Raw genomic sequence first — 16236 nt, 5'->3', positions numbered from 1 at the left:
TGTATCACATAAAATTTTTCATTTTAACCATTTTTAGTGAACAATTCAGTGGCATTAATATCATTCACAATGTTGTACAACCATCACCATTATATATTTCCTAAACTTTTTCAGCATCCTAAACAAAAACTCCTTACTCTTCCCTATTCCTAGCCCCTGGTAACCTCTAATCTGCTTTCTGTCTCTATGAATTTGCCTATTCTAGATATTTCATATAAGTAGAATGATACAATATTTCCTATTGTGTCTGGCGTATTTCTCTTAGCATAATGTTTTCCAGAATCATCCACGTTGTAGCATGTGTCAGAACTTCATTATTTTTTATGTCTGAGTATTCCATTACATGGATATACCACAGTTAATTTACCCATTCATCTGTTGATGGACACATGGGTTGTTTCTACCTTTGGCCTATGGTGAATAATGCTGCAGTGAACACTGGCATACATCTATCTGTTTGAATTTCTGTTTTCTTTTTCTTTTCTTTTTTTTTTTTGGTATATACCTTGGAATGGAATTACTGGGTCATATGGTAATTTAAAGGAGGATTTTTAAAAGCTTATTTCTTCTGATTATATCATCCTAGACTTGCAGTTAAGCTCCTCGAAACCCCTCAGGCCACCTAGCTCTCAGTGCCCTATGAGCTCCTTTCCTCAAGCCAATGGTAAGAATAATGCTGCTTGGTGTACAATTCTTCTCCTTAAGTGTGAGTGAGGTGAGCCTGGAGGCTAGTCATTTATGAGAGACTTCGTACCTCAGGAAGCCTTTCAATCAGAAAAGTTACCTAGAGGATATGTGAAAGTAGTGCTGGAATGTTTAGGATTCTTGGCCAGTAGACAGCATAGACAGAATGGGGGTGGAAGACAGTCTGATGCCAAGTGTAGAGACACCCATGACCCTTTTCAACCTTATCCTTACCCTTACCCAGTATATGGTCAGGTCATACAATGAGTAAGAAAATTAAGATCCTCACCCAAATCAACCATCCAAAAATAAGCTTTCAGAGTTTATACGTGTGAAAACTTGTTTGGCAGAGGTAAGAGAAAATATTAGAGTGCTCTAGCTTTTTAAAAAATTTTAACTTTAATTTTTTTATTTTAAAATTTAACTTAAAATTTTTAAAATTGAGGTGAAATTCATATAAAATACAAGTAACCATTTTAAAGTGTACAATTCAGGGGCATTTAGTGCATTCACGATGTTTTGCAACTATCACATCTTTCTAGTTTCAAAGCTTTTTCATAATCCCAGAGAAGCACCCCATGTGGTCTATCTTTTTAGATGTGACTGCCTTCCTTAGCTAATTACTGCAGTGGGCATGAATGTTCACACATATAAGGACTTAACACTATCACAAAAACAAGTTATGCCTAAGGCAGGAAATAAATGAATAACTGGGCATGAGAGACACATCAAACTCTGAATACCCTTTGATGGCTTCTTTCTAGAGTGTTTATTGGTCTGAGGGAGAATCAGGAGAATAGCAGCTTCAGAAATATGCTGGTTACACCAACTGATTTAATGTGAGAGTAACAGACATTGGGAATTCCTTGAGGACAGAGATTAATTCTTACACATCTTCACATTTTCAACATCCAGCACAATGGACTGCATCTAAAAGATGCTAAATAAATGCTTTTGGTTAGAACTGAATGGGCTTGGTGAGCTTTGCTTAGTGAACAGAGCAGGTTGTGAGAATAAGAAATAAATGTTAGAGGCATATAGATTTAGAGATAGAGTCATTCTTGAGAACAATCTACAAAGTAATATTTCCCCAAGACTCGGGGAAAGCAGAAAAATATGCATACCATAGAATTTCCCATTAATAGAACACTTGTTGAAAATCATGATGTTCTGAGTCAGGGTCCCTGTTTTGTCGGAGAACACGTATTTGACCTGGCCGAGCTCCTCATTAAGGGTGGTGGTACAAGCCCGTGCTGGTGTGTTCTTTAGCTCATAAAACATCCTCCGATCCCAGTTGATATAGAAACTGTTGCCCAATCTTATTATCTCAACACTAAGGAGAAAGCAAGAAAAGAAGGGTCCTGGGTCAAAGCAGGGCAAGCAAATTCATCATCCTGGCTTCCTTCCTACCAGTCCTGTGGTAGAAATGAAAATCAGAGTATCTTCCTTGGGAACTTACAATCTTGAAGGACCCTTCGTACTAGCCAACCCATTGTAATTCTGACTTTGACCATTATCACTCAAGGCTTTACTTGATTACCAGACATACTGATTAACTTTGCTGAGACATACTGCCTTTACAGCCTTTCTCCCAAAATTTTTGAAATTCTGCAATAATGCGAGGCCTGCCAGAGTTGAGAGCTAATTTATAAAACATAGCCTAGGCTTAATCAGAGAGTTATGGCTGCTGTCATGTAAACTCATTGGTGGGGAAGAGAGAGAAACTTCAGACTTGAAATAGCACTTCTTTGTTTCAGAAGGGAAAGATCTGTGAGACTCAGAAACAGCTTACAGGAGCTGACCCTCTGATAAATTTCTAGGCAGATCCAGCCTGCCTGTGGGGTAACTTTTCCCTAGAATAGCTTCCTCTTCATTTTATCCGAGTTTTCCCAATTGTGTTTGTCACATTCCACTTCTGTTCCAAATAACATGCATATAGATTCTTTATGGTTAACAAGCATCTTCATTTTAAAACAGTGAAGACTTTTAAGTGGCTTCCTTCCTATCATCATTCATATTTAGTTTGTGGTAGTTTAGACCGCTTCATTAGTAATCCCTGTCTGAGACAACTGCATTGAGCAACATGGATTTTTTGTTTGAGGTGAGGGAAGAGGTGCTCAGGCCCACATTATTGAATTTATTAGTCCTCATGTGTTGAGTCTTGACCTCTCCCTTCCTTCACCATACCAGTCACCATAGCAATCTCTCTAAACCCAAACATTTAATGATATTATTTCTTTCCTTAGAAAGATCTCTGCTGCTTTTAGGATAAAACCCAAACTCCTTGGCCTGGCATTCAAGGCTCTCCTGAATCTAATCCTAAATTACCATCCAACCCCTTAGTCTAGGCTACTCACTGTTCTACGACCAGATCAAGCTTTTAAAAACCTCCAAACCTTTGTACATACTGGTCTTTCTGCTTGTAATATTCTTTTCCTATTTTCTGCTTGGTAAATTCTACTATTTTCTCAAATATCAGTTTGATTATTACTTTTTTCTGTAAATCCTAAGCCTCTACAGGTAGAACCAACCTATTCCTTTTCTAGGCTCCCATAGCATTCACATATACATTTCTATTACATCATTCTTCATTTCTATTACATCATTCTGTGTTGTAAGCTTATCTAGAGGAAGGGTTGTCTTATTATTCATGTTTCTTTCTCTGGCACCTAATATAGTGCTTGGCACATAGTAGGTGTTCAATAAATATTTATTAAATTAGTAAGATAATTTAGTTATATTGGGTGCTTTTGGGGTTGGGATGCCACAGTACAGGGTTTAGGAAACCTGAAAAGAAGGATGCAAAAAATGTGTTTGTGTGTGTGTATGTGAAAGGGAATGTTGAAAATAGAAAAAGGAGATCAGAGTACAGTAAAGACTTATTTTACCTATATTTCAAATTTTTGTCCAGGGTGCTCATGAAAAGGGGAAGGAAACATTCTTCATCTTCTCCAACTTTTAGGAACCAGAACTTAAGTCACAATTACACCTATCTACCATTTGCCACATTGTTTCTGTGGGAAAATGCATTCTGAGTTCTGAATTAACTGATTTACAAATGAATGTTTGGAATTTGTCTCACTGATAAAACTAGCGGCTGCCTAGATTGTGCTTTAGCATCACCAAATTTGTGTGCATTCTTTTCTAATTATTTCATGTGTTTGTATGTCTTATTTAGTTATGTACATTATAAACTATTTGAGGGTTGGGATAATTTTCTTTTGTATAACCCACATAGTATCTAGGATGGTATTCTGGATATAGAAAGCATTTATGCAGTCTCTAGAGATGTCTCAGAGTGTTTTGTGCACCAGGCACTGTGTAAAGTAAAGGGTTAAAGAACACAGAATCTATGCTTTCTGAAAGTTCACAGTCTAGTTGGGGAATTAAGTAGGAAGTATGAAGTCAGCTTGTCCCCCAGTGGTCAAAGAAGCCTACCTGACGTAGAGGGAAATAGGCACCACGGTGTTGAGAATAATGAAGTAGGACCAGAATATAAGGACGGCAGAGACAGCTGATGAAGAGACATATTCTTTCCATGGCAGAAAATCCTGGAAGTAGTAGCCTTTCTTGTTTTCCCAAATGCAATGACCAACTGCTAGGACAAAACACATGCTGCCTAAAAGCAGAAAAATCTAGAAATCAAAAAAAGAATTAAATTAACATTTCATCCAAGACGTGCTGCTTCAGTTCTACCATTTGGAGCCTATCTCTCAACAAAGCCTCTTTTCTTGGAGGGCAGGGGGGGCCCTGATGCTCACAGTCTCTAGGCAGTAGTACACAGGACAGAAAAGAAAGCCCAGCAGGAGCCATCCTTGGGATTTTGACAGGAGATGATAGTAACTAAAATATAGTAAATGTTAATTAAGTGCCAATAATTGTGCTAAGTACTCTACCTGTACTATTTAATTTAATATTTATAATATCCTTCTTTTAATAACAGACAAGAAACTTGATATTAAGAATGGAAAAGTATTTTACTTAAAGTCATTTGGCTACTAACTAGGATAGACAGGTCCTGAACTAATTCCAGAACCCAATCTCTTAATTACTCCATTACTGAACTGAGGTTCTGCTTTAAAAAAAGTCTAAAATGTGTGGCATTGGCTTAGCAGCTGGGGGTGGGTGGGTGGTAAGGAAATGGATATAAAAGGCTGACAATATGGCAATCATGTTTACAGTAAAGAATATGGTAAAACTGGAAGACAGACCATGTGCCTACTGAGCCTAGAGCTCTAAGGGAAATGGTTAGAATTAGAATATTAGTGTGTGTTGGCTGACTTTAACAAAAGAAAGAGTTGAAATGGGGGAATAACTGGCCAATTTTAAGCAGAAATGAAAAGGAATAGCGTGAAATCTGGGTCATCAAAGGACTGGAAAAGCCTATTACTTTTAGACACCAAAGAGGAAAAAAGAGACAAGATTGAGATCTTAAGCAAACAAGTCCCAATAATTCTTTTCAGCTGAATAAAATGAATCAGCCTGGAGGCAATGTTCAGATTAAAGATGGCACCTTTTTACCGAACCAAGATTACTGTTCTAGATAACCTCAACTTTCTTGCCATTAGGTTGAGAGAAAAGGACATGGAAGGGAAAGGATGCAAAGAAAGAAGACAGATTTGAGAACTATGTTTAGAAAAGAACTTTGGGGAGGAGGGGATAATAATCCTGAACTCATTTTACAAAGTCAGCATTACTCTGGTACCAAAGCCAGAGAAGGACACTATAAGAAAAGAAAACTACAGGCCAATACCCCTGATGAATGCAAAATTTCTTAATAGCAAACCAAATTCAACAGCATATTAAAAGGATCATACACCATAATAAAGTGGGATTTAGACATTAATGAAAGAAACTGAAGAAGACAAGTAAATGGAAAGATATCTTATATCTTTATATCTTATATCTTTATAACTTTATATCTATATATCATATATATAAGATATATCTTATATATAAGATATATCTTATATATCTTATATCTTATATGGATTGGAAGAGTTAAGCATTGTTAAAATGTCTATACTACCCATGCTATCTATAGAGTCAATGCAATCCCTATCAATATTTCAATGGCATTTTTTATAGAAATAGAAAAAAATCCTAAAACTTGTATGGAACCATGAAAGACCTCAAACAGCCAAAGCAGTCTTGAGAAAGAAGCAAGGTGGGTGCATTTCATGTCCTGATTTCAAACTATATTACAAAGCTATAGTAATCAAAACAGTATGGTACTGGTATAAAAACAGAAATATAGACCAATGCAACAGAAGTGTAAGCCCAGAAATAAACCCATGCATATATGGTCAACTAATATTTGACAAAGGAGGCAAATGGTGTTGGGAAAACTTGATATTCACATGCACAAGAATGAAACTGGACCGCTATCTTATACCACTCACAAAAATTAACTTGATATGAATTAAAGACTTAAGTGTAAAACCTGAAATCATAAAACTCCTAGAAGAAGACACAGAAACATAGAGAAAAAGTTCCTTGACAGCAGTCTTGGCAATGACTTTATAGATATGACACCCAAAGCACAAGCAACAAAAGCACAGATAAGCAAGTGGGATTACATCAAACTAAAAAGCTTTTGTACAACAGAAGAAACAATCAAGGAGATAAAAAGGCAATCAGTGGAATGGGAGAAGATATTTGTAAACCACATATCTGATAAGGAGTTAATATCCAAAATATATAAGGAAATAACTCAATAGCAAAAAAAAAAATTCAATTAAAAAATGGGAAAAGGTCTTGAACAGACAGTTTTCCAAGGAAGATATTCAAATGGCTGATAAGTACATGAAAAGATACTCAACATCACTAATCATCATGTGATACTCTTGGTGGGAATGTAAATTGGTACAGCTACTTTGGAAAACAACATGGAGGTTCCTCAGAAAATTAAAAATAGAATTACTATATAATCCACTTCTGGGTATATGTCCAAAGGAAGTTAAATGACTCTCTTAAAGAGATATCTCCACCCCCAATCTTCACTGTGACATTACTTACAATAGCCAAGACAGGGAAATAACCTAAGTGTCTATCAACACACACACACACACACTACAATGGAACATTATTTAGCCATGAAAAGAAGGAAATCCTGTCATTTGAGACAAATGCCCAACTCTCCAAAAAACTGCCAAATGCTTTCCAAAGTGGCTCTACAATTTTACATTCCACCAGCATCATATGCCCACATACCTGTAGAGAAGACATGTATGATGTTATTGTGAACCACTTTTAAGTCTACTCAGGGGTCTTCTGCTAGTTTAGCTGCTCTGGGCATTTACACTGCTTCTCTGCTGCAGCCATCTTGTGAGAACTCAAGCAGAGGACTGCATTCTCTTTGAAGACGCCCATTGCAGATCCCTCTATACCTCTGCTTTAATCTGCTCTGGTGTTCTCTAGGCCTGCTATTCGGCCACCATCCTAGGACTTCCTTTCACTGTTCTCATGTTTCCTGGCTTCCATATCTTTCTTGGTTTATTCTCTTGTTTTGCTTGAGTATATACTAGAAGCTTCCTAAGAGAGGATACATGATAAGTAAATTTTTTTGAGTCTTTGCACATATGGATATTTCTTTATACTTGCATTTTATTGATAGTTTCAATGGATTTAGAATTATAGGATGCAAATAATTTTCTGGCAGATGTTTGAAGCGTTGATGTTTACCTTCTGCTGTTGCTGTTGTGAAGGCCAATACTATTTTGATTCTTGATTCTTGTATATGACATTTTATTTCTCTCTGGAAGCTCTTAGGATCTTTAAAAAAAATTTATAATTTCTTCACATGTGGTCAATCTGCCATGTTAAACAGATTTGTCATGTGTTTTAATTTTGTCTCCCCAGGGAAATAGCAAGTATAGCAGAAAGAGCATTAACTCTGAAAAGTTATGCCTAGATGGATAGATGTGATTATTAATAAAATTATGTATGTAAACCATCTGGCACATATTGATGCCCCATCTCCCAAAAGTGAACATATATACTTGAGAGCTGGACCCAGGACTTATAAATCCTTATGATACTCACAACACCTGGCACATACTTGGCACATACTAGATTCTCAATAAATATGACATGATCTCACCACACAAAAATAAACTCAAAATGGCTTAAAGACTTAAGTATAAGACATGACATCATAAAACTCCTAGAAGAGAACATAGGCAAAACATTCTCTGACATAAATCATACCAATGTTTTCTTAGGTCAGTCTCCCAAGGCAGTAGAAATAAAAACAAAAATAAACAAATGGGACCTAATCAAACTTACAAACTTTTGTACAGCAAAGGAAACCATAAACTAAATGAAAAGACAACCTACTGAATGGGAGAAAATATTTGCAAATGATGTGACTGACAAGGGCTTAATCTCCAAAATATACAAACAGCTCATACAACTCAACAACAAAAAACCAAACAACCCTATCCAAAAATGGGCAGAAGACCTAAATAGACATTTCTCCAAAGAAGACATACAGATGGCCAAGAGGCACATGAAAAGATGCTCAACATTTCTAATTATTAGAGAAATGCAAATCAAAACTACAATAAGGTACCACCTTGCACTGGTCAGAATGGCCATTATCAAAAAGTCTACAGGGCTTCCCTGGTGGCGCAGTGGTTGAGAATCTGCCTGCTAATGCAGGGTACACGGGTTCGAGCCCTGGTCTGGGAGGATCCCACATGCCATGGAGCAACTAGGCCCATGAGCCACAACTACTGAGCCTGCGCGTCTGGAGCCTGTGCTCCGCAACGGGAGAGGCTGCGATAGTGAGAGGCCCGTGCACCACGATGAAGAGTGGCCCCCGCTTGCCACAACTGGAGAAAGCCCCCACACAGAAATGAAGACCCAACACAGCAAAAATAAATAAATAACTAAATAAATTCCTACCCCCAACATGTTCTTTAAAAAAAAAAAAGTCTACAAATAACAAATGCTGGAAAGGGTGTGGAGAAAAGGGAACCCTCCTGCACTGCTGGTGGGAATGTAAGTTGGTGCAGCCACTGTGGAAAACAGTATGGAGGTTCCTCAGAAAACTAAAAATAGAATTACCATATGATCCAGCAATCCCAGTACTGGCATACATCTGGACAAAACTATAATTCAAAAAGATACATGCACCCCTATGTTCACAGCAGCACTATTCACAATAGCCAAGACATGGAAACAACTTAAATGTCCATCGACAGATGAATGGATAAAGAAGATATGGTACATATATACAATGGAATACTACTCAGCCATAAAAACAATGAAATAATGTCATTTGCAGCAACATGGATGCAACTAGAGATTATCATACTAAGTGAACTAAGTCAAAGAGAAAGATGAATATCATAAGATATCACTCATATGTGGAATCTAAAATATGGCACAAATGTACCTATCTATGAAACAGAAACAGAATCACAGACATAGAGAACAGACTGGTGGTTGCCAACGGGGAGGGATGGAGTGGGAGGTTGGGGTTAGCAGATGTAAGCTTTTCTATATAGAATGGATGAACAACAAGGTCCTACCGTATAGCACAGGGAACTATATTCAATATCCTGTGATAAACCATAATGGAAAAGAATACCAAAAAAGAATGTATATATATGCATAACTGAATCACTTTGCTGTACAGCAGTAATTAACACATCATTGTAAAGCAACTATACTTCAATAAAAAATATGATTTGATGATGATGAGTCTTTGCCATTATTTTTCTGTGGGACTTTATGATATTTATCTTTACTGTGTCTCAATTTGCATATTTGTCAATGGGGAAAATACTTCTTGATTTTCTTATTGTTCATGTGTTGTGAAGCTTCAGTTAGTGAATGTGAAAATATTCAAAAAAGTTAAAATCCCTCTACAGATGTCAAGTACAGTTTCTGGTTTCAAAGCTGAATGAATCTTTTTTTTTTTAAACATCTTTATTAGAGTATAATTGCATTACAATGGTGTGTCAGTTTCTGCTTTATAACAAAGTGAATCAGTTATACATATACATATGTCCCCATATCTCTTCCCTCTTTCATCTCCCTCCCTCCCACCCTCCCTATCCCACCCCTCTAGGTAGTCACAAAGGACCGAGCTGATCTCCATGTGCTATGTGGCTGCTTCCCACTAGCTATCTATTTTACATTTGGTAGTGTATATATGTCCATGCCACTCTTTCACTTTGTCCCAGCTTACCCTTCCCCCTCCCCATATCCTCAAGTCCATTCTCTAGTAGGTCTGCTGCATCTTTATTCCCGTCTTGCCCCTAGGTTCTTCTGACCATTTTCTTTTTTTAGATTCCATATATACATGTTAGCATACAGTATTTGTTTTTCTCTTTCTGACTTACTTCACTCTGTATGACAGTCTCTAGGTCCATCCACCTCACTACAAATAACTCGGTTTTGTTCCTTTTTATGGCTGAGTAATATTCCATTGTGTATATGTGCCACATCTTCTTTATCCATTCATCTGTTGGTGGACACTTAGGTTGCTTCCATGTCCTGGCTATTGTTGAATGAATCTTCCTAATTTTCTAAAATCCCATTTATTAAATCCAAAGGATATAGAAAAAGAACTGTAACATTTACCATAATAAATAACAGAGAACACACAATTTGTAATTCAGATATTAATAGAAATGTACAGAAAAAGGGCACTTTTATTTTCTAAGCAATAGAGTAAAAATAAAATATAAAAAGTAATGGAATCAGGTATAGGTAGCATTGGAAACACTCAGTCATGCAGAGAAGCTGTATAAGTGAAGAAGTTAATCTGTTTATATCTAATAAGAATAAAGGCAACTTGTATATAATAGCATGGAAATAAATTAATTAGTCTTCAATTTAAACTTCTGTTCTCAAAGCTGATTATTATCTATTGAGTGCTTATAAAAATTTTTTATTGGAATATAGTTGATTTACAATGCTGTGTTAGTTTCAGGATACAGCAAAGTGAATCAGTTATACATATACATATATCCACTCTTCTTTAGATTCTTTTCCCATATAGGCCATTACAGAGTATTGAGTAGAGTTCCCTGTGCTATACAGTAGGTCCTTATTAGTTATCTATTTTATATACAGGAGCGTGTATATGTCAATCCCAATCTCCCAATTTATCCCTCCTCCCCTTGCCTCTGGTAACCCTAAGTTTGTTTTCTACATCTGTGACTCTGTTTTGTAAATAAGTTCATTTGTACCCTTTTTTAAAGACTCCACATATAAGCTATATCATATATATTGAGTGCTTTTCAAATTTCATTTCTTAGCAGTAGAATCCTTCATTTTCCAACTGAGATCTTACAGAACAGATAAATGTGAAGCTGCTCTTTTTCAAGCAGGAACTTCAGAATGAAGAGGCCGAACAAAACTCTTGATCTTCTCTATTCCCCCTGCAGCACACCTTAGACTCCTCTAAGGAAATAGAGTTTGAAAATCATCGGTTTAAGTAAGGTGATCTATTAGTCCAAGTAAGGTTTTATTAAAGTGGTCATGAGTAAAACTGGCTATGAAAAAAAAGTGTCTTAATTTCTAAAGCAGGGTCCATAATCTATTCTGGTACCACTAATCTAAGTATCAAGGCTTCAACAGTTATGACTGTCCTCCACAACAGAGGTATAAACTTGAGACTCCCTTGTCAATGAGTTCTGTTCTTTTCTGCTTCAGACATTAGTATGTGAGGTCCTAAAACTGCTTGAGGTTTTCAAACAATGAAACTCTGACTTGAAAATACCAGCTACTGCTGTGGAAGGAAGGGAAGTATGCCTATTTGTAAAGAAACAGAAAAAAGTCTTTAACTTACCCAGAGCACAAGGACGTTCATGAGATGGTCTATGTGTGTCCGTTTAAAAGTGGACTTTCCACTGTTCTGCATTAATTTGGTGTCTGGTCCTAAGTAAAACAGGGAGACATCACCTCTTAGAATCACTGAATATTCTCAAGAGGATTGAAATTGGGTTAAAATGTACCTTTAAGATCATTTTATCAAACCTCTTTCCAATGCTAGGGGATAAAGTCCTGGAGAAAGGCTCATGCTTGGTGCCAATAACTCAAAGAATGGAAAATTTGTTTCTAAGGATAATCCCAACTACTTCTGCAAAGTGCATCAATGCTTGACACCTCCCTCTCTTTGCTGCACCTTAGTCTAGTTTTTCATTGATAAGTCAGAATAGGATCCACAAGCTTCTCTCTCATCACCATCTGGCTTATGTAGCTTAGAAAAGGGATTTTCTGATAAGGAGAACTTCACCTTCTTTTGAGGAAACCCATTGCTGGACCAGGCTCTATTTAAAGTTTCTAATTAAGAAATGGAGAAAGGAAAAGGCAATGGCAGTGATTTCTCTTGAGGTGGAAGCCTGGGAGCTGAGATTTCTCTGGAGCTGAGAGACAGAGACTCTGCATTTCTTCATGACAAGACAGATAGTAAGTAGAAATAAAGAGCTTTTTTAAAAATAAGAGCTCCTATAGGAACCAACATTTTTAAAAAATTAATCAATTAATTATTTATTTATTTTTGGCTACATTGGGTCTCCGTTGCTGCGTGCAGGCTTTCTCTAGTTGCGGTGAGCAGGGGCTTCTCTCGTTGAGGAGCACAGGCTCTAGGCACGCGGGCTCAGTAGTTGTGCCTCGTGGGCTCTAGAGTGCAGGCTCAGTAGTTGTGGCGCACTGCCCCAGTTGCTCTGCGGCATGTGGGATCTTCCTGGACCAGGGCTCAAACCCGTGTCCCCTGTACTGGCAGATGGATTTGCAACCACTGCACCACCAGGGAAGCCCTAAAGGGCTTTTAGTGGCCACTGGGACTAGAGTTGGAAATTATTATCTTACTGTGGTGGTTGTCATCAGTGCCCACTGTCACCGAGGGCACAGGGTGGCACAGAATCTTCCTCCATTTTCCAGCACTACCTTATAACTCAAGAAAATCCCTCAATAAGTATAAGTGATTATGGTTCTAAATGCCATCTCAAGATGGGCCACTGCTAATGAGCCTCATGTGCCTTTTCTCTGGCATGAATACTTCAAATTGTATTTTATATTCTACATAATGACCGCTGTGTTTATTTTTTCCTCATGGGAGCAATCCACATGTACACTCTCCCCTTTCACATGTTCCCCTTTCATATGCTAATACTATGTGTACTTCTATGTGTATACCTTCTCTTGTGTCCAGATATGTTTAGAAATACTTATGAATGCTCTGTGGTCTTGGAACACAAAGCCTCCCTCTAACAAAGCCAGGGCTGATATGCTGGCAGCTCATTGCTTGGAAAAAAAGTCATTTTTTTTCTTAAATTATCCATCCATCTATCCATCTACCTGCCTCCCTTTCTATCTGTCTCAAAGCCATAGTGTTCTGGTACATATCTGAGCACCATATCTGCATGCTGAAAACTAAGTACCCACAACGTGGCTACTAATAGAACCCAGCAGGCTGGGGGTCTGTGGCCCCCACGAAGACGTACCAGTAAAAATTACCAAGCCATAGCACCAATCTGTATTCCTGATGATGCAGCCTCGGAGAATCAGCCTGTCATGATCCAGGACGTAATTTTTTCCTTTATAAATCAGTATTCCTGTGAATCTGTCTAACCTGTTATTGGGAGACTCACACCTCACTTCCCCTGAAAAAAAAAAAAGAAGGAATAAGAGTCCTGACTCTGTAATCTTAATTCTTTCCTAACAGGAGAGAGGAGGCTTAACAGAAAAGAGGAAAGAACATCCCCTTTTCAAAATATACACACATCTTTTGCCTATCCTTTCTCAGCCACTGCCCATTTCTCACCAGGCAGACAAAGGGTTCTGGGCATCAAAGAAGAGTAATTCTGTGACATGGGTCATCCAAAGAGAGAACAACCCACATGATAACCTATCACCATCAGTACTTCTAGATCAAATGAGCTGAATCTGAAGAAATTTTAAAACTACTTAAAGTAAACCTAGTACTTTTTCAAAATGGAAATAATTTGACTTTTTCATGATTAGTAAAGTAAAATATGCCCATTGTAAATACATATACAACATTAAAAGGAGAAAGGAGAAAGTAAAATTCACCCACTGCCTCGAAATAAGCACTATTAAACTTCTGTAGCACATCCTTCCAAGTTTTTTTCTATACATGTACTCATAAATATACATATGTTTCCCTAAACAGGTTTATGTTACACATACTGTGCATAGTGTATTGCAATCTTTTTTCACTTATTAATATGTTGTGAATATTTTTCCATGTGAATAAATATCAACTTGCACATCGTTTTTAATAAGTTATATAGAATTCACTGTATGGATGTACCACACTTTAACCAGACATCTACTAATAAAAATTTGGGTTGGCAAACCTATTTCCTAACTCACCATCAAAGGCAGACAGCAGCTTCAGGTTATCTTCCATCTCACTGGTAACTGAGATGGCTTGCTTCACTTTCAAGTTGGTTTCACTAGAGTAAAGAATGCACATACATAACAGCAGCACAGGTCCAATTTCTCCTACTTTAGAAAACAGTTGTTGCCAATAGAGCTTGGGCTGTAGGCTTGAGCTGTGAGAGTCACTCCCACTGTTATCCTCTCTCAAGAAAAGTATTGAGGTGGGATGGTTCTACAGGGAAGCTGAGTATTAGCCCACTTGCTCCCCTCTCTCCCTGAAACACATATCAACTACTTTAACCAACCTATGAGACTTTTCAGGTCAGATGCTCTAGAAAAGCTGAAGAAACATCACAAGACAACTTGGAGGGGGTACCTGTTCCCTTCAAGAATAAGGAGCAGGTCCTGGCAAGAATGTGCATATACCTCCAAGTAAACATACTCCTCATCTCATAAATATTTACAGGAACCATGAAGGGATCCCACTTAGCCATTTGCTGATACAAGAATGCACAGAGACAGAAGTAAAAAAGAAGCCACATTTCAAAAAGTTTGTGGGCACCAAGAGGAATAGCTGTAAGGATGCAGATCGATACAAAACTCCACAGGACAAGCTCTCTGAAGATGGCCTCTATACTCCGAAGATCTTAGCTTTTGTACGTTAATGAATTTCTACCTTAAATCCTTTCTAGAATATGGTTTATCAGTACATAATTACCTCCATATTCATTTCCCCCCCTGGAAATTTTGGAACTATATTCTGAAATTTTACAGTTCTTTCTGTTAACGTCTTTCCTACCACTCAGCATTACTGAATATAGTCAGACAGAATGTCTCCAGTTTAGAGATGGAGAATATGGAGTTTATTTGCCCAGATTCTGTACCAGTGGATGCTAAATTATTGCTGTCAAGAGTGCAGCCTTAGACTTGAGGTCCCAAGAGTCTGGCCTCTTATCTTATCAAGATATTTCTAGCCTCTTTTAGCACTTCATTCTCTGCATCATGTTCTCCCTCAGTGAGAAATCACTCTAAGCTGGCTCAACCGTCTTAATGGACTATCAGGGGGGAACACTCACCCATCCAGTTCTGTTGTTTCTATATATGTCAGACTGTAAGGCTCACTGCTAGAGAGTAATAGTACATCAGCCTGTGGTCAGAAAAGTCAGAGAAGATAAGGAAGGCAGGAAGGCAGACTTTTAACATTACAGTGTGACAAAAGCAATTACCTCAGGAACAGATGTTCATCTTAAGAATATTACAGACATTTGGTTTACTTTCTTTGTCTAGGACCCATCACTGCTACCACACACCCCCTCTCCAAAAACTAGTCATATTTTACCTGTAGCTATGGTGAGAAATGGACAAGAACAAATTCTTACCACAGGAGATGTTGATCTCTGGAAGCAAAGTGAGGAAGGTGAAGGTCACCAAAAGGAGTGGTCACAGAAGTTGCTAAAAGGGTTCCTATTCAAGCCAAAAGAGAAAAAGCCCCAGCCCAAAGAGGTACTCACCGTGACAACCTGATTATTTTCTAGTTTTATTATATCTCCCACTTGGACATTCATCCATTTGTCTGTCACTACCCTGCAAGAAAGTGAGCCTTGAATGCCTGCATGCCTGCTCTGAGAATTTCCCCACAGCCCTGTTTTGACAATCAAGAAGAAAAAAAAAAAAAGCTGAGATGAACTCAAGGCTCAAAGGGGGACCAAACTGGGTTTGTGATACTCCTTGCTACAATCAAGAATGGGGCCCATTTCTCTTGACATAAGGATATAAGAGTTTTCTAACATTCTATAAAGGTATATGTAGACATGCATGCACATAATTTTTCTTTAAGTAAAAGCAATATATGCATATGGTAAAAAAACATTTCAAATAATTAAGAAGTATGTAAGGACTTCCCTGGTGGCGCAGTGGTTAAGAATCCGCCTGCCAATGCAGGGGACACAGGTTTGAGCCCTGGTCCAGGAAGATCCCACATGCTGCGGAGCTACTAAGCCCATGCCACAACTACTGAGCCTGCGCTCTAGAGCCCGTGAGCCACAACTACTGAAGCCCACGTGCCTAGAGCTCGTGCTCCACAACAAAAGAAGCCACCGCAACTAGAAGCCCACGCACCACAACAAAGAGTAGCCCCTGCTCGCCGCAACTAGAGAAAGCCCGTGCACAGCAAAGAAGATCCAGTGC

General features: G+C 38.0%; 1 protein-coding gene and 1 long non-coding RNA gene across 2 annotated transcripts in view; one reads left to right on the top strand and one right to left on the bottom strand.

The window, feature by feature from the left end:
* LOC131761208 (uncharacterized) overlaps window positions 1–16236 on the top strand; it is a 112995-nt gene that overhangs the window by 35662 nt on the left and 61097 nt on the right. The window lies entirely within an intron of this gene.
* The window catches only part of LOC131761192 (phospholipid-transporting ATPase FetA-like), a 66890-nt gene that overhangs the window by 21457 nt on the left and 29197 nt on the right, over window positions 1–16236 (bottom strand). The window contains exons 7-13 of the mRNA XM_067039643.1: window positions 15561–15633; window positions 15126–15196; window positions 14041–14123; window positions 13149–13307; window positions 11492–11580; window positions 4123–4319; window positions 1809–2017 (exon numbers count right to left, since the gene is read on the bottom strand). Of these exons, the coding sequence (XP_066895744.1) occupies window positions 1809–2017; window positions 4123–4319; window positions 11492–11580; window positions 13149–13307; window positions 14041–14123; window positions 15126–15196; window positions 15561–15633 (881 nt within the window). The remainder of the gene's footprint in view (window positions 1–1808; window positions 2018–4122; window positions 4320–11491; window positions 11581–13148; window positions 13308–14040; window positions 14124–15125; window positions 15197–15560; window positions 15634–16236) is intronic.

The sequence above is a fragment of the Kogia breviceps genome, chromosome 8 (assembly GCF_026419965.1).
Source record: "Kogia breviceps isolate mKogBre1 chromosome 8, mKogBre1 haplotype 1, whole genome shotgun sequence".
Taxonomy (NCBI): Eukaryota; Metazoa; Chordata; class Mammalia; order Artiodactyla; family Physeteridae; genus Kogia; species Kogia breviceps.
Note: the sequence above shows the minus strand (reverse complement) of the source record. Positions and strands in the feature narration are given on the sequence as shown.